The sequence below is a fragment of the Miscanthus floridulus genome, chromosome 8, assembly GCF_019320115.1.
Source record: "Miscanthus floridulus cultivar M001 chromosome 8, ASM1932011v1, whole genome shotgun sequence".
NCBI classification, from domain to species: domain Eukaryota; kingdom Viridiplantae; phylum Streptophyta; class Magnoliopsida; order Poales; family Poaceae; genus Miscanthus; species Miscanthus floridulus.
Window position 1 is genome coordinate 17,071,942 of NC_089587.1, and position 18,060 is coordinate 17,090,001.

Below are 18,060 nucleotides of genomic sequence, written 5' to 3' on the forward strand. Positions count from 1 at the left end.
GGGGTCAAATATATTAAAATCTACTGTACAGACGTTGGTAATTCTTGAATTATTTAGTTCGGAAAGATGTAAGTTATACGCACCGATTTTCATGTAAATAACACTCGAAACATCACACAAACATGAAGTATTTTAATACTATGTTCTATAAGAAATTAATCGTACAAATTACATATAAAAACATATAAAGTCAAATGTGAGAGATATAAGAGTGAGTATCGAGCCTGATCGGCAGAGCTAAGTACAGCTATGCTACGCCATAGTTGTACAGTAGGTACCGCCAAAACAGCTGTAAAGCAATAGCAAAGAAAGAGATAGCTAGCACAATCAAATATTTTAGAATAGACAGAGATGCAAAAGCTCTTACAGCGACTTACAAGTTGAATCTAGGCGGAGCTCTCCCAAACACTATTTTAAAAGAAATGAGATTCTATCATGTGATTCTTTGAAATGTAGTAAGAGGATGGGAGTTGGAAAAAAAAAATAGCTTCTCCAAGTTCTCTTGACTCACTTCCTCGCAGAACCAATCTCTTATAGATGTAAAGTTTGTTCTCAAGAATCATAGTGGGTCGTAAATAATAAACACGAAATAATTTGTTTTATATAAACCACTTCTTCCCATAGGGAATCAGCAGCAGGAGCTAGCACGAGCAATGACCTACATGGCCCTTTCAAATACGGGCAAATTGGACTTCTCACATCTTTTCTCTATCTTCGTAGGAGAACATCAATAGGAGTGGCAGGCTGCATTCTTGCAGTGCAGCAGCAGCAACAAGCGGCTGTATTCTCTCACACACAATAATGTGCATACAACAACGACCTACTGAACTTTAGGACTTGTTTAGTTCCACCCAACTTCTAAAAAGTTGCTACAGTACCTGTCACATCGAATATTTGCCGGCCCGTGCATGGAGCATTAAATGTAGACGAAAAGAAAAACTAATTGCACAGTTTGGTGGAAAATTGCGAGACGAACGTTTTTGAGCCTAATTAGTCCATGTTTGAACACTATTTGCCAAATAAAAACGAACGTGCTACAGTAGCCCCAAAATCCAAAATCCTCCATCTAAACAAGGCCTTAGTTGAAGCGAAACACTTCTAAAGTTCTGATATTTAATTTCCTTCAATGTGTCTAAAATCGATATAGATAAGTAGTGTCTATTAGCAAAACTCTACGAGGAAGACCGTAATTCAAGAGTGTGCTAGAGCAAGTTGGCCTATTTTTGCGTCCAGATAAACCGGAGACGGTTGTTTTATTAGAACTGGGATTAGAACTGGGGACCGAAGCCTGTTCGCTTGTAAATTTCTAGCCGAAAACAGTGTTTTTCTCTCACACCAAATCAGCCAATAATAAATAATCCACGATAAGATATGGCCCCCCCGAATAGCTACGAACACTCCCGTGTACTTGCGTACCCCATGCAGCTACAGGCGCGAGAGTGGTGGTGGCCTGGTGGGGCTGGACTGCGGGGCCCGCGCAGGTACGCGACAGACAGCGTGGAGAGCTGAATGGGGAAGATTCCGCACTCAACACCGCGTGTACTTTGGCGCGCGCGGGTCCCGCCCCCGCGTAGGCGTAGGCGTAGCCTTTTCTTCCTTCCCCGCGCCTCCTCTGTCCTCTCCCTCTGAGGTCTGATTGCTCGCCGTCCACGCCAACGTTTCCACCATCTATTGGCCCGAACTGTTCCGCTGCTACGCGTACTACACAGTTGCACACCGCAAAAGCTCCATATTTGCCTGCGTAGGTCCCGTCAGAATTTTGGCTGAAACTGGCTAAAAAACACTGTTCCAGCTGAATTGTTGTGAGAGAAAAATACTGTTCCGGCTGAAAAAAGAAGCCGAACAAGCCGAATATGGGGTAAGCCGAACGAGGCCTGACATCATCGCCTGGATTCCGATTCCTATTAAAAGATCAATGAAATAACCAAATGTAAACTAGTACTGAGTACTAGTTTAACTAGTTCTCGGTCAAAGTTTACGGATTTTATTTTTCTTATAAGGGAAAAAATCACGTATAATTGGCAAGATGAGAATAGTACTGTTCCAAAACAAGATATATATATAATAATATTGTAGCAGGAATGTTTAAAAGGCACCCACTATGTCTCAAAATAATCGCACAACTTGCAAATTTGACAAAAAATAATAATATTTATAATATCATACTCCGTACAAGCTTCATTAGATTAATCATGATATATATTTTATAGTAAAACCTATTACGAGATGTTTACTTATTTTAGAACTGAGGGAGTAGTAGAGTAAAATATGTTGTACCCTAAATTACCTTTTATATATAGTATTAAGATTAAAATTTCAAGGCAGCACAATTAAGAAAAAATTGCTTGAATTTATACAATGACTTTATATTCGACCTGCTATATTTAGGAAGTTCATGATGTCTAGTAGTAAGAAACATAGAATGAATTATATATAACACACATACAACACGAGCGAACATAAAATTAGCATATACCCTTTTAATGAGGGGTTTATTTCTTAATTAGCATAATTCATCTTTAATACATAGGGGTATATGTGCGAATTTTCATTGGACACTAATGTATCTTTAAAAATCCTAAGGATTTAAGTTTTTTTCCGATGGAGTGAGTATGTATTAGTGGCCCTATTATATAAGGATTTAAGGGTTTTTTTTAGACGGAGTGAGTATGTATTAGTGGCCCTATTATATAGTCAACTGCAAATGGTATGCTAACAGTGAATTTCCAGGTTACGACTGATGAGACTCATTCATACATGTGGCTGTTGCCTGCTTCATTTTGCCAATGATGCAAGGTGGGCTAGCTCTTCATCTCCATCCATCCGGTTGGTCGGATCGGCCATAATTGGGCATCGCATGTTGCCCGGTACACGAGCCAGGTGATCGTGCGCTTGCCATGCCCCACTTTTTACGTACTAGCACGCATACAATTATTTGGGCCTGTGCCAGGTGGCCACACATGACACAGCCGTGGCATATAATTGGAACCGGCACTATGGATCACTGGCGCACGCACGTTGGCGAGGTCAAGGTACTCCACAGGTCACGATCAACGCAGGCATACAGTAGTGGCGATTTCCATTTCAAAACTAGTTCTAATTGAAAATGAAAAACTTTAAAAGCCACTGTCTATCCAATACAAGTATATTTTTGTTGTCTCTGTGACTCTCTTTCCTCTCTATTTTCCCCTCACAATTTCAGGGGTCCTCATCTAATCATCTTCTCTATTTGGAGGCTATTGTAGCTTTTGTAGGTACCACTATTACCTGCAGAGAACATACTTTTCTATTTGAGGCTAGTTGGCCAAATCAAACACACATTAAAAAAAATGCAATGCATTTGGGGCTGCTCCCACAGTATTGTTGGCCTGTTGGGTATATACAACAATCCTTCGCTAGTTCGCTTTACCACCACTAACATTTCCGGAACTACGGCGCTACTAAAGACATACTACACGAAAGAGACAAGAGACCTCCGATTCTTCCTATGAATTACTCCGTCTATTTCAAATTGTAAGTCGTTTTATTTTTTAGTTACATTATTGCTTTTGTTTTTTTTTTGTATTTTGTAAAAGTCAGAACGACTAACAATTTGGGATGGAGGAAGTATTATCAAGAACAAGTGCAATTTTGCTTAGGATACTTTACTAGGACATTGTTAGAATAGTATTTTGAACTATGAAGGCCCCTTCACAAGATTTTGATGAATTATATACTATGGAAACACTCGGAGTTCCAAACAAGTTGTAAACTTCTGTAAAGCAAAATGTATAACCTTAGCTTGGCTACGTTTGCTTTAGCAAGGGATCCTTAAAAGCGGTTTGTAGATCCTTAGATAGTGGAGAGTGGCAAGGTGAGGATCCAAAGGCTAACATTTTTTTTTTTGCGGGCAAGGCTAATCAACCTGTTCGGTTGGCTGGTTCGTATCGTTGCTGGTTCGTGAAGAAGTACTGCTGACTGGTTTGTGTGAGAGAAAAATATTGTTCCGGCTGAAAATTTACGATCGTTTACGACAAGCCACAGCCAAACGAACAGGCTGAATGGCTAGTATGTGTCAGCTTGGATTGTAGTTTACGAATGCCATGCACAATATAACAAATGTTGGGTTTCAATAAATTGTTTGATTGTGTCATGGGATATGGAAAAAAACTCTACATTTGCATTGTTTTAGCTAGGGATTATAAAAGTCGTTAGAATTGATCCATAATCTGTAGCCATTACATATTGAAGAAGCCAGTCTGAATGGAAGTTTTACAAGAGTTTCACAGACATTATATCTTTGTTAACATGATATAATTTAAATGAAGAGAGAAATGGTAAAGTTTTATGGAATAGAATGAGTTGCATAGGGATGAAACCTGTTCACGGTGTTTTCAACGCGTGAGTCTTGTTAGCTGAAAAATGGAGAGGGTCCCACTTTGTTACTGCTCCGTAGTTTGGATGAAATAACTTAAATAAAGAAGTGGATGATTAGAGTTAGCCAGCAGCACTACTAGCGTGCAGTGACAGTAAAGTAGCTTGGCTTGCTCCTTTAGTCCTTTCCCGGAAGCTATGATTTTTTTTTACTGGTCCCCTTGTCTCGTTGACGCACAAGTTAAGCCGACCTCTCCACAGACCACACAGAAGCTGCAGTGCAGTGCATTTGCATTTCCCACGGTCACAATCATTAGCAGGCTGGGCGGCCTGGAGGGGCGCCCCCACAAATCCCAATCTACAGCGCACGAATCTCCGTGCGCCGGACATCGGAGCTGCAGATGCACTTGTACTAGTAGTATTTTTTGTTCTTTTTAAAAAAAAGGAAAATCATTAGAAAGAGGGGATTGGAGCTTGCATCAAAGTTGCAAAACTGCTCGCTCCTTGACCTTGAGATCCTACCGTAGGCTGTAGCAGCAGTGGATAGACGTGTGGCCTGGCCACCAGCTAGCCACCACTGTTGCGCGCCGCCACTATATATTGGCCATTTTGCTGCACATGATACACGCACACACGCTTGGGAGTTGGGTTATGGAGTACCACCAAATGGCGTCGTGTTGTACGCGCGTGGCGTGCAGTATGCTAGTACTACTAGTACCACCATCGTGTGTTGCATGTAGACACTGTGAGACTGTGAGACCCGAGCCCCCGCCCGGTGGCCACCTGCCAGCCTCTCCGGCTCTCTCTCTCTCGCGCGCGGAGAGGACACGCACCACGCACGGCACGACGACTCGCGGCGGCAGGCGGCAGGCAACGTGCCTAAAAAGGCCCCGGAAAGAGGTGCGGTTACTTTGCCCAAACAAAAAGGCCGCCCGCGCGCTCCGGGTCGGGGGAGGCGGGCGTCCGCGCCGCACCGCACGCGTTTGCTGCTGCGGACGACGCGGCGGCGGCCAGCTGAGGGACGACGCGGCCTCGTGCCAAGTTGCCGATGACGAGCCGACGTGCCAAGTGGTCGACACACTTGGCGCCCGCGTCTGGAGCACGTACTACTGCGGAGCTCACGAGGAAAGCGGGGAGGAAACTCACAGCAGCACCATCTTTCTTCTAGCTAAATCTTCTTCTTCTTCTTCTTCTTTAAAAAAAAAGAAAAAATTGAAATCGTGCCCTATTTCTTTGATAAACAAGTGCTATGAACTGCTAGGACAGTAATTAAGTATATATAAGAGAGGGCGTGCTTATCCTTTGAATAATAGGCAGCTAGCAGGGCGAGACGCGTACATCATCTGAGCCACAGAAAAAGGACCGATTTAATTTGTCAATACCATTTTTCATATTATATATATCATGTTATATTATATATAAGAACATAATATATATGCTCCCAGAACAGAAGAGCGAGAGATGTTTGACTTGATGAGGCTTGAGACCATGCCCCGAGATCTGCAATTCGTTTCTGCCACAGTGGCACAGTGCTGCCGGTTGGGTGCGACCTGCTGGGCTCATCCGATTAAGTGGGCCTAGATGCCGCAGACAACTGAAGCAAGTGAATTCACACAGGAAGGGGGGCAAAAGGCCTCTTTCTATTTTCTCGCATCATTTCAGATTAGACCTGAGCAAATTCTGTCAGGGGCCGTATGATCTTTGGAATTGAATTCATTCTAATAATGATAATTTAAACATAGATTAATTAAACTAATATAGTTATATATGAAATATATTTGTAAATCTATTGTTAGGCATACAAGGAACATACTTATATGTTGTATTTCTATTATAGAGAAGTGAGTTGAAGAGTGTGCTATAAGTTGGAGAATAGAATTATAGCATATTGATCTATAGAATCCATTTCTATCTCCCACCCTATGAATTAGAGATAGGCTTATTTGCGAGCTTGGGAATATTAAATTCCAAGCCAAATAATATAATCCATTATGTAGATTTCAATTCCTACAAAATGAAGGGATCCAAACGGCCCATCAGGGTTTTGGCCCGTCCACGAGTCTTAGGTGGATAGAGCCTGAACAGAGGTTCAGTTGTTTGGTAATTTTTTTTTTCTGGTCTAAGCCTGGCTCAAAGTTTTTTTTTGTTTTTTTTTCAACTAAAAACCAGCAAGTGGCCCACCCAGGCGCGGGCCTAACTCGAGCTCATCTAAAAAAATGTGACCCCTCCCCCTTAGGATGGTTGTGGGTAGGACTTTTTCGGCCTGGCCTGGTCAAAAAGAAAATGATCGGGTCTAATTGAGATGCAAACATACATGACGAAGAAAGCCCAAATAGTTTTTCCTTAAGAACAATTCGACGTACTCCCTCCCCCACATATTATTTGTCGTTTTAGCTCTGGACACGCGATTAAAGAGGAGTAGAAAGTGTGTGTTGTACATGGAATGAGAAGGAGAAAAAAAGATAGATACATATTCAAAAAAGAGAAAGTTGCATTGGAAGATGAAAATGGAAAATAACTTGGAACAGCCTAGAAGGTTAGAATGACTCTTACCATAGCCCATACGACGAAAGAAGTATAAACTATTCGGTACATCCATCTTTCTAGTCGAAGCTTCAAGTAATAGCAGTCTTAGAAATTTTTGATTGCGTAACATACAAAATAGTAATATCACCGTAAAACACATGTTAGTCACAGTGAAGGGCTTTTATCGCTTCCGAGCATGTTGAGCCGATTGACGATGCCGTTGATGCACACGCCAAACTTGTCTGCGGTCTCGCCATCCTTAACTTGAGGGTGTCGATCTCACGCTGGAGTGTGTTCGCCTTGACCTAGCGCACTTGATGGACGATGCATCGTCTTGATGGAGTCCCAAGCAGGTCTTGGCGGTTCCCTTGGTAGCGATGGTGCCATCCATCTCCGGCAGGACACCCTTCATAATAGCGTCCAATGCCATGTGGTCATGATGTCGATGTCCACCGTTGTCGACGGGCTCCATGCCTACAACTTGGTAGCTGGGCTCTGAACCATTTGTTGTCTCTAGCCCTAGCATCTCCTTGCCGGCAACGATGAAAACACCCTCACGCACACACTACTACACAAAATCTTTTGCGCAGCGTTTCCAAAATGGCCTTGGAGGCGAGCGGCCCGGTTGCCCGCCTCGGTTATTCGAGGCAGGGCAGCCGAGCATTATAAAATAGCCGCCTCGGTAAATCATTAACCGAGGCGGACATTGTAAAATAACCACCTCGGTTAATAAGTATTAACCAAGACAGGCATTGTAACATAACCGCCTCGATTAATAAGTATTAACCGAGGCGGGCATTGTAAAATAATTGCCTCGGTTAATGTATTAACCGAGGCAGGAATTAAAACATAACCGCCTCGATAAATCATTATCCGAGGCGAACATTGTAAAATAACTGCCTCGGTAAATCAGGCTCAGCCCGCTAGCCCACACTAGCCCACTATATATTTAGGACTTAGGGTTTTCTTCTCCTCCACTTGCTCTCTCTCTCTCTCTCTCTCTCTCTCTCAGCCATCTCTCTCTCAGTGGCGCCAGCAGCCGAGCGAGTCGTGACTCCTGCGACCCTCCCTCCCTCCACTCTCTCCCTCCCTCCACTAGTCCACTCTCTCCCTTGCACCTCCCGAGTAGATCCCGGCGAACCCAAGGTCCTCTCCCTCAGATATGCCGACGCGCCCTTCCTCTCTTCGGTGTGCGGCAGGCCCCAGCGCGCGGCCCTGCCCGACGTTCCGGCCCCGGCGGGCGGCGAGCGCGCGTCCCTGCCCCGGCGTGCGGTGTCCCGGCGGTGTAGACGCGTAAGGCGGCCCACTCCCTCACGGCGGCGCGACGAGCGGGACCCAGTGGCCAGATCCATCCTCAAGCAAGTCTCCTCTCTCTCTCTCGATCTACTCTATGTCTCCCTCTCTCTCACACTCCGTCTCCTTGCAGATCCAGATCCAGATCCAAGGCGATAGCGGCACGGCCGACGAACAGACGGCTCCTCCCGGCGAGATTGAGGTCCTCCCAGCGTGGATCGACCTCTCCAGCACGGATCGACCTCCGCCGGCATAGATCTGGGAGTTGCGACTCCCCGAGCGTCGAATTCGATGGAGGGCGGCGGATCTACGAGTGGTGACTCCCCGAGCTGCAGATCTAGTGGAGGGCGCTGGCGCTGCGGTTCACGGTGGCAGAAACTGGCTCGCCGGGGGCTTAGAAACGGGCTCGCCGGTGGGCTTTGGGCTTTTTTGTTTTTTAATCCATTAACCGAGGCGGGCAAGGCAACCGCCACCGTAGTTCACGGATTAACCGTGACCTTTGGACGGAGGCAGTTGCCTTTGCCCGCCTCAAAAAATAAAACGCGTCCGTCTCCGTTAAGTTTATTGTAGTAGTGACACATACATGACACAAAGAATGCGATGTACGTAGTGGATTTGTGACGCAAAACCCCTAGTTTTCTAATAGAGTTAAATGCACGAGCAGTCTCTGAAATTATCGAGGGGTGTCACTTAGGTCCATGAACTTTGAAAATACATTTCTAGGTCACTAAACTTATTGAGCGGTGCACCGCAGGTCCATATCAGCCACGTGGACATTTTATATGACATGGCATTGCCACTGTGATGCTGACAGTATTTGGCACTTTGCATTTAACCCCTTGAAAATATTCCACGCGAGTGCACCGATCCTCGCTCTGGCCCACGCGTGCCGGCGACCGCCGCTGCAGCCGCCAACGCCGCCAACCTTGCCCCTTCCCCTCGAGCACCTCGCGAGACTGCAGCACCGTACTCCCAACTCCCGCTCCAGCCCCCATTCGAGCCGGCAATCGTGGCCACGCCGTCCTAGCGCCGGACGCTGGTGGCACTGCCCCCGGCCCTCCCTCCTCCACGCCCCACGCGAGACAGCAGTCCTACGTGTACAGCGATTTCTAGCCTTCGGCGCAGCAGCTGTCGCTCCCCACGCCTTGGCATCGTTTCATGCAAGGGCCTCCTTCCGGTGCGCACCGCTGATGGCAAGGGATGCACTGACGCGTACGATGTCAAGTGGCCATGCACGTGCACCATCACCAACAGCTTTCCTCGAACGAGCAGTACACTACTAAGTGAAAGAAACAGATTAGACAATCGCAATGCGAGGACAAGAGAGAACACAGCGTATAGAGTATACTCCATCTGATGCCGGAGTTAATTAGACACCATTTTTCACCAAAAGCTTGAGATCGAGTTCAGATTATTCACCGCCCTCTTCACTTGTCTTATAATCCGTACTTTTTTTTAAGTCAGAACTGTATTTTTCTCTCACAACAAATCAGTCAACGGTACTTTCATCCCTGGCTTATCGAACAGGACGATGGGCACGCAGCTGAGGAACAGATGGTCGGCGACATCGCGAGACGCAGGCAGAGGCTGCAGGCGCTCCGTGTGGCGGCGTGACCCACGCGCCACTGTGTTGCTCCTTGTTCGTCGCGCGCCACTGGCATGCGCCCCTGCCCCTTCCCCTCGAGCCCGTACTCTCCAGCCCCGCGTGAGCCGGCGATCGTGGCCACGTGCCAGCAGCCCAGCACCGCCCCCTCCCAGCGCCGCACACGAGACGGTGGCCCCACATCACGGGCGACGCCGATGCTGACTCAGACGTGGAGCTGGCCACTGCCGGGGACATGGTCGTGCCGCCGCGATTCCACGGACGGAGGAATCAGGAGCGAGTCCATGGACTTCTTTGCCGCCTCTTTACTCCGCTCGTTGGTCGGCTGCTGCTACTTCATCGTCGACGGTGGCTACTACTGGCGTGGAGGAGAAGATCGAGAGGCAACATATGTGAGGAATCGAAGGTAGGGTAGGCAGCGAGGTGCTATTCCGCCGTCGCCAATCAACGCGTGGCGGACGGGTGGAGCAAGGGCCAAGGGGGGTACAGAATAACAGAAAGAGACGAGGTATAGTTGAGAAAAGATGGGAGGTTGGGTGAGAGTGAGATAGATGAAGTATTTTTGAGGAGTTAAATGCAAAGTGCCATATGCAGTCAGCGTCACAGTGGCAATGCCATGTCATATAAAATGTTCACATGGCTGACATGGACCTACGCTGCACCACTTAACAAGTTTAGTGACATAGAAATGCATTTTTAAAGTTTATGAACCTAAGTGACACTCCTTGACAAGCTCAGGGACCGCTCATGCATTTAACTCTTTCTAATACTACTTTTGTCATTGAATAAATAAATTCGTAGAGTTGTATTAAGTCAAATTTTTAAAAATTTAACCGAATTTACAGAAAAGAGTGCTTAGATTTGTAACACCAAATTAGTATTATTAGATACAACATTAAATATATTTCCAAATATGATCACTTGGTGTCATAAATATTTGTGTGTGTTTTTATAAATTTGGTCAAACATAAAAAGGTCTAAGTTAATAATATCTAATATAAATTGATTTATTCGAGTGACGAAGTATTGCTCTAGACAGGACTCTACATACAAAACCATCGTGGTTCGTCATGATCTCCACGACGCCTGCCCGCCCACGTCTCCGCACAAGCCGCGCCATCCCACAGCTCAAAGACATGCCTCTCGCCACGGTAGAACAACCGAGAAAACGAGAAGCCACCGCATGAACTTGCATGCTCTGACCTGTACATGACGCTCTCAATTTAGCTACAAAACTGCAATTGAACTTCTAATATATATCTAGCTTCTGCATCTTGATATTGACCTTGCATCCGATTCCCCTTAATTTCTCGATGTTTTGCAGAGACACGTATTTAGAATCCCAGTGACGCAAATGCAACTCTTGAAGTGATTTCACGTGGACTAGTCCCAGTGGGGGAAGAGTCATCTCTCGAAAGCTGGAGATGAGATTTAGCTGGATCAGGGAAGGAAATGTGCCAGCCTCAATGTTCCAGTGCATGACATCATAGACCTCGTTGAATGTCAGATATTGCAACCTACGGAATCCATCTGCAGTGCATGTCATTGTCTTCCCTTGGTATGCTCCATACTCCAAGGTTAGCACCACCAGGTTCAGAAGCTTGCCCAGCACCGGCATTGGGTCCTCGCGCAATCTAGAGCCTACCAGCTTGAGCTTTTTCAGGTTACAGGGTAGCATGGCAAAATGACTTATCTGCAGACTCCAATGAAGTTGTCCGGACAACTCTAACACACGAAGGCAGTTATGACCAGAGAGTACCGTGATTAATCTCTTTGGAAACATGGCCTTCTCTCTCTTTCCGCTGACAGAGTACCAACTCTCCAGATGAAGAAACACAAGCTGCTTCATTTCTGGCAGTGCTTCAATCAAGAGAGTCCACTCTCTGTCATTTGCCTTCTTGCTCGACTTGTTTGATGCCCTAGCAGCTCTTCTATACTTAGAAATCTGGTACTTTTCAATATCATCTAAAGAGCATACACCAGAGAAGTGCAATGTCTGTAATTGAAGAAGGCACCGGACCTCAGGTGCAGCCCAGAAGTACACATCAGTAAGATGAATATGCCTGAACGTTGGAACATCCCAGAAATACCGTGGCAGTGATCCGACCCTCGAATTTCTCACATCAACAGTTTGCAAGTTCAAGAGATCTGAGACAGATGAAGGAATATCAATTGGTCTGTGGCCATTGTTTTGCAGTCCAAGGTACCTAAGATGCATCATCTTGCCAATACCAGAAGGCAGCCTCTTGAGGTCTTTTATTCCATAAAGATCAAGCACTCTGAGAAATGTCAGGCTGCATAAGCCCAATGCATTTGACAATGAGCCACTCAGCCATAAGGTTCGCATCTTTGGCATGGACGCAACGATTTGACTGCAGCCAGAAAAGTTATGGAAAGCAATTCGGTAAGATGGCATCGAATCTGAATACACCACAGGTACTGTTGTATTACACCAAATATTAAAAACCCCCTCTCTGCTTGCCTCTTTGATGCCCCAATCGCGAAGAATGTCGTGGAGGACTACACTTTTTATTGAGCCATCCACTTTGCTCCTATCAACTACTTGGAGCATGCACCTGTGAGCCAACTCGTTTGTGTACTCTCTTGCTGTATCTTCCATTGTGCGGTTGTGCCTCTCAGGAACAAATCCTTCAGCGATCCACAGCTTGGTAAGCTTATTGACACGTATGACGTGGTCCTCTGGGAAGGATGCCAAATAAAGGAAGCATGATTTCAGGTGATGATTTGGCAGATCATTGTAACTTCTAGCTAATATGTCCCAAACTGGCTCATCATCCTTGCGAGCTTCCCAATCCAAATTGTCAACCAGTCGCAACCAAATGTCATAGTCCAAGTTCCTCGAAAGATATCCTCCCAACACCACAAGAGCAATCGGCAACCCGTTGCATTTAACAGCCAATTTCTTTCCTATAGGTGTCAGCTGTGACCGATCACTGGGGCTAAAATTTTGGTTCTGCTGAAAGGCCTTCTTCTCAAGCAGCTCCCAGCTCTGGCCCTCGTCCAAAAGCTTCATCTGATGGATGCTATTCCTCTTGCTGACATGCTTTGCGACACTTACGTCTCGAGTGGTCAACATAATTCTACTCCCATTGTTAACATCTGGAAAGAGGCTGATGATCCTATTGATCTCGCTATAGGAATTACACCTCCAGACGTCATCCAGCACAACAAGAAACCTTCTATGTGCAAGTTCCTTCCGCAGAAGTTCACTTATTTCTTCCTCGTCCATCTTCTCCAATGCTTCGATCGTTAACTGATTGTTCTCTTTACCATCTTTGCTTGTCCGCTCACCATCTTTGCCTGTCCCCTTTCCATTTTTGCTTGTCCCCTCTCCATCCTTGTTTCTTTCCTCCCTGTTCTTCTCACTTTTGATGTCAATAATCCTCTTAGCTACATCCTTGATAAGATCAAGGAACGTGTATTTCTGAGAGACTACTAACCAACAAAAGGCCTGAAAATGCTGTTGAGAATGGAAAAAATTGTAGATTTTTTTTGCAAGCGTTGATTTGCCAGATCCACCCATCCCAACTATGGAAACAACACAAATTTGCAGGGTCTTTGTATCAATCAATTCTTTGATGATCTCATTCCTCTCTTTGTGGAATCCAACAACCCAACTATCGTGTCCACCAGCCCAACGAAGGTCACAGGGCGTCGTCACATTTATGTCCAGTGGAGAAACTGAGATGCTGGCCTCACCGAGATTTGCGATTCCGTAGGCGACGGCGCCATCGGAGATCTCTCGGATCCTGGCTCGGACGCGCCTAATCTTCTGGCCAAAACTGTGGAGCGCGGCGAGGTCAGCGCACCAGGAGAGAAGGCCAGAGTAGCCGCGCCGCAGGGCGCGGCGGCGCGCGAGGAGGTCGGCCTCCTCGAGGGCGTCCTCCGCTTCGTAGGCGGCCGCGCGGACGTCCACCACCCAGTTGTTGACGCGCTCGCTGCCGCGGCGCCTGGCGTCGGCGGCGTCGCGGAGGAAGCACTGCATGCGGCGGAGCTCGGCCCTGAGGAGGTCGGCGTCGGCGTTGACGCCGCGCAGGAAGGCGGCTTCCTCGGCGATCATGTTGCCTACCGGGCGCAACACTGACGCCACTGAGGATTCCAACATGGCCGGCAGGAGGACGCGCTTGCTTTGCTTGGATGCGTGCTTTCACCTCGTAGCTTTATGGTCGCGGTCTTGAGTGCGCGCGTGCTAAGTTTCCGCGTTTCCTGTGCAGTTGTGCTGCCTTTTTTTTTGAGGGATATTCTTCGTTCTTGTGCTGCCTCCTTATTGCACGGAAGAATGACAAAAGGCCTGGTCAAACTACGGGCCAGGGCCGGCAATGGAATTGCAACAATTTCTTTACAACTAAAATATTCATAAGAGAATCGTTGACACACACGTGTGAAGCAAATCATCGCTCCCGCCGCTCCCTTCGTGCGAGACAAATCCCGACGCCTCCGCCGCTTCTCGTCACCTCAGAAGAAGGAACCGCAGCACCTCGCACTGTGCACAACGACGCCTCCCGCGCACGCCGACCAGCTCCGCAACTCGTCTCGCTCCAATGAACCGCCGCCCCTGCGCCCTCGCCCTCGTCATCGCCGGCTGCTCCTCGCCCCGCCTCGACGCGCAGCATATCCGCAACGGAGGCGGATCGGCAATTCGGCATCACTGCGTCGTCGCCGTCGACCTCGCCCCTGCGCCCTTGCCCTCGCCCTCAGCCACCGCCCCACGCAGCCGTTGCGCCGCCGCCTCCCCAGCCTCGCTGCGCCACCACAGCCCCGCCACGCTCCGCCATGCTCCGCCCCTTCCCGTGCCACGACAGTGATGGGATCCAAGTACCCGAGGCACAAGATCCACGTCACGGATGCGGACTTCTCGGAGAGTCGGAGGAGGATAAGACGCGGGCTTGGCGCAGCCGCCACCTCTCACCCTGCCCGGGAAGGAGCAGCAGGTGTCCGGCGTGGGGATTCTGTTGCAGATCTCCATGCTCGTGCTCGGCGCCTCAGCCACGAACTGTGTTACCACCACTTCTACTAATTCGCCGAGGCCAACGCCCCGCTCCTCACCGGTACGTACTCGTCTGCCCTGCGCACCATGCCTCATGTCCCTGGCTCCCACCTATGGCGTGTGAATCTGGAAGTAGGATGGTTGAATGGATCGACACGGATCTGTTCATACATTTTTTATTTGATCGCATTAACAATAGTAGTGTATGTGCTTGTTACTTGCTCAATTCTCATCCTTCATAGCAGGGAAGATTGATTTAGTGCAGAATCGTGAATTGTTTCCTGACAATAAGCTCTATGAATTGCAGGATGTTAATTTAGATGCCTTCTAATGTTGCAAGAATTCTCTAAACATACAATCTAGGAAGCACATACGGAGGTCGAGTTGTTAGTTGTTTGTTCAACCCAGCCTTGGTTTTCAATTATCTAGCGCCAGGTTATATAGATAAGAAATCAAAGGTCATTTGTCTGTATGCTTAACAGAGCTTACTGATATCACATTTTCAAATTTTTTTCATTGCTTTTCTAGAAAAGGCAAAGAGCTTTATCTAAACATTGTTCACATTCAGTGCCAAATAGCAATACTAATTCACCCATTTTCTGTAGCAAATATCAATAGTCAATAGCTTCGGCGGCCACCGCGAAGGCAGTGAGGTGGCGCATGCAAGAGCGACGATGTTCTCTGTTCTCGCTTCTGTGACGTTCATATAGCAGCAATCTTGGTTCTAATGGTGGCTTTGTTTTTAGTCACTTGCTTGCATCCTTACAATCTCTGAAAGTGGAATTCAATTTTAGCACCTGAAACATGTTCGATTCAGACAAATGCTTGAATTGGCCACATTTTAATTGTCCATTCCTATTGTTCTAAGAGAAAGCATAGGATGGGTTGAGAAAGAAGATAGAGCTAGGGAGAATGCGGGCAGCCTGCTGGATCTTGGCACCAACGCTGTCACTCCCTTTTGCTGCTCTTCATGCACATGAGCGATCCACCTCGTGTGCCAGTGTCGATACGGGACCCACGGGATACCCAACAGGGAAGGGAGAAGATCTAGTCTAACTAGGATTCTTTCCATATAATCTTAGTAGTAGTATTATTCTGTAATCCTACTGGAAACTCTTATTGTAAACCGACTAGGACTCTGGCCTCCTGACTATATAAAGGAGGGCAGAGTTCCTGGAGAAGGGACCAAGATAACGCAACACAACACTTTACAATCAATCCAACGCAAAGGCTAGCATCGACTGGACGTAGGGCTATTACTCGATCACGATCGAGGGCCCGAACCAGGATAAATCGACTCTCTTGCGTTTACCGTCGAGTTCTGCATACGCTGAAGCCCGAACAAACTGCTGAAAGCTCTAGTTTGGTTTTGGTTAATTAATGAAACCCTAAGTGCTAACCTAGTTTATCAAGATGATTATGAGATAGGTAGCACTACTCCAAGTGATGATGCAATGGCGAAGATCATGACAATGGTGATGGCATGGTGATGGTCAAATGCAACTTGGAAAAGAAGAAAGAGAAAAACAAAAGGCTCAAGGCAAAGGTATAAAATATAGGAGCCATTTTGTTTTAGTGATCAAGACACTTAGTGAGTGTGATCACATTTAGGATAGATAGCCGTACTATTAAGAGGAGTGAAACTCGTATCGGAATGCAGTTATCAAAGTGCCACTAGATGCTCTAACTCATTGCATATGCATTTAGGATCTAGTGGAGTGCTAACACCCTTGAAAATATTTGTGAAAATATGCTAACACATGTGCACAAGGTGTTTGCAGGGTTGAGATGGGTTTGGGTCCCTCTCTCCCTCCCGCCGAGCTTGCGAGGCGGGATTCGGCGCTTTCGGGAAAATGAAATGTCTATTTTCTATTGCGCCGGATGCAAAATTCTTGGTGGTTGGCACACTTGAGCAAGGGTGAAGAAGTTAGAGTTGAAATGGAGTTGGTCGAAATGATGCTGGCGTCGGTCTACTGACCGGACGCTGGGTCACTCAGCGACCGGACGCTGAAGGGCTGCGTCCGGTCGAGCTGTCTGATGGCACAGTCGCTAAGGTTGAGCACCGGACGCTGGTCTGCGTCCGGTCAAGGTGGACCGGACGCGTCCGGTCGAAAAAAACATGCCTCGGGGAGCTTACTGGAAACGACCGGACGCTGGGGCTTCAGCGTCCGGTCAGTTTTGACCGGAGCGTCCGGTCAGCTTCGTAGCCGTTGAAATCTGACGAACAACGTTTGAAGCTGGTGACGCGTGGCGTCCATCGGGCGACCGGACGCTGAGGGCCAGCGTCCGGTCAGTATGACCGGAGCGTCCGGTCAGAGCGCGTTCTGCCCAGTGAAGGGGTATAACGGCTCTATTTGATGGGGGCTCTATTTATAGCCCCATGGCCGGCTCAAGGGATATCTCTTGCATATTTTCATTGACATAGCATCCTTGTGAGCTTAGCCAAAGTCCTCCCACTCATCTCCATCATTGATCCATCATCATTGTGAGATTGGGAGAGAATCCAAGTGCATTGCTTGAGTGATTGCATCTAGAGGCACTTGGTATTCGTGTTGCACTGCGGATTTCGCTTGTTTCTCTTGGTGGTTGCCACCACCTAGACGGTTGGAGCAGCGGTGAAGGATCGGCACGAGTTGGTGATTGTTCGTGGCCGCCTTCGGTGATTGTGAGGGGAGTTGTACCTTCCCGGCGGAGTGCCGAAAGGTAACTCTAGTAAATTGCTCGTGTCATTGAGTTACCTCACTTGTGGGTCGGTTCTTGCGGTGTCCTATCGTGTGGACGAGGTTTGTGAAACACCTCTTAGCCGCCGAACCACCAAGTGTTGGTCGACACAACGGGGACTAGCGTGTTGGCAAGCACGTGAACCTCGGGAGAAAAATCGGTTGTCTCTTGTCATTTGCATTCTCCCGGTGATTGGCTTGATCTTCATCTTGTGATTGGTTCATCCCCTACACGGCGGTATAATCACCCTATTTACTTGATTACTTTCTTGCAAACTAGTTGATACAAGCTCTTTAGAGTAATTAGAATTGAGAGCTTGCTTTGTTGTTTACATTCATCTAGTTGAGCTCTTGAGAGTAGCAAGTTTGTGTGCCTAAGTAATCATTGCAACTAGAATTGTTGGATAGGTGGCTTGCAACCCTTGTAGAGCTAGAGCAAGTTTGCATTACGCTATTTGTCATACTAATCAAATTGCTCTAGTTGATTTATAGATTTTTAAATAGGCTATTCACCCCCCCTCTAGCCATACTAGGACCTTTCAACTGCCCCGGGTACC

The 18,060-nt window shown here is 47.2% G+C and overlaps 1 protein-coding gene across 1 annotated transcript; it reads right to left on the reverse strand.

The window, feature by feature from the left end:
* Window positions 1-10,716: 10,716 nt before the first annotated feature.
* LOC136471238 (disease resistance protein RPP13-like) lies at window positions 10,717-13,951 on the reverse strand. The gene has a single exon (XM_066468967.1). It carries the CDS (start codon window positions 13,899-13,901, stop codon window positions 11,025-11,027), a length of 2,877 nt encoding a protein of 958 aa, XP_066325064.1. The 5' UTR covers window positions 13,902-13,951; the 3' UTR covers window positions 10,717-11,024.
* Window positions 13,952-18,060: the final 4,109 nt, after the last annotated feature.

What these genes read in the sequence shown, in the direction of transcription:
- LOC136471238 (XM_066468967.1), bottom strand. Translation starts at nt 13,901, where the DNA reads ATGTTGGAATCCTCAGTGGCGTCAGTGTTGCGCCCGGTAGGCAACATG.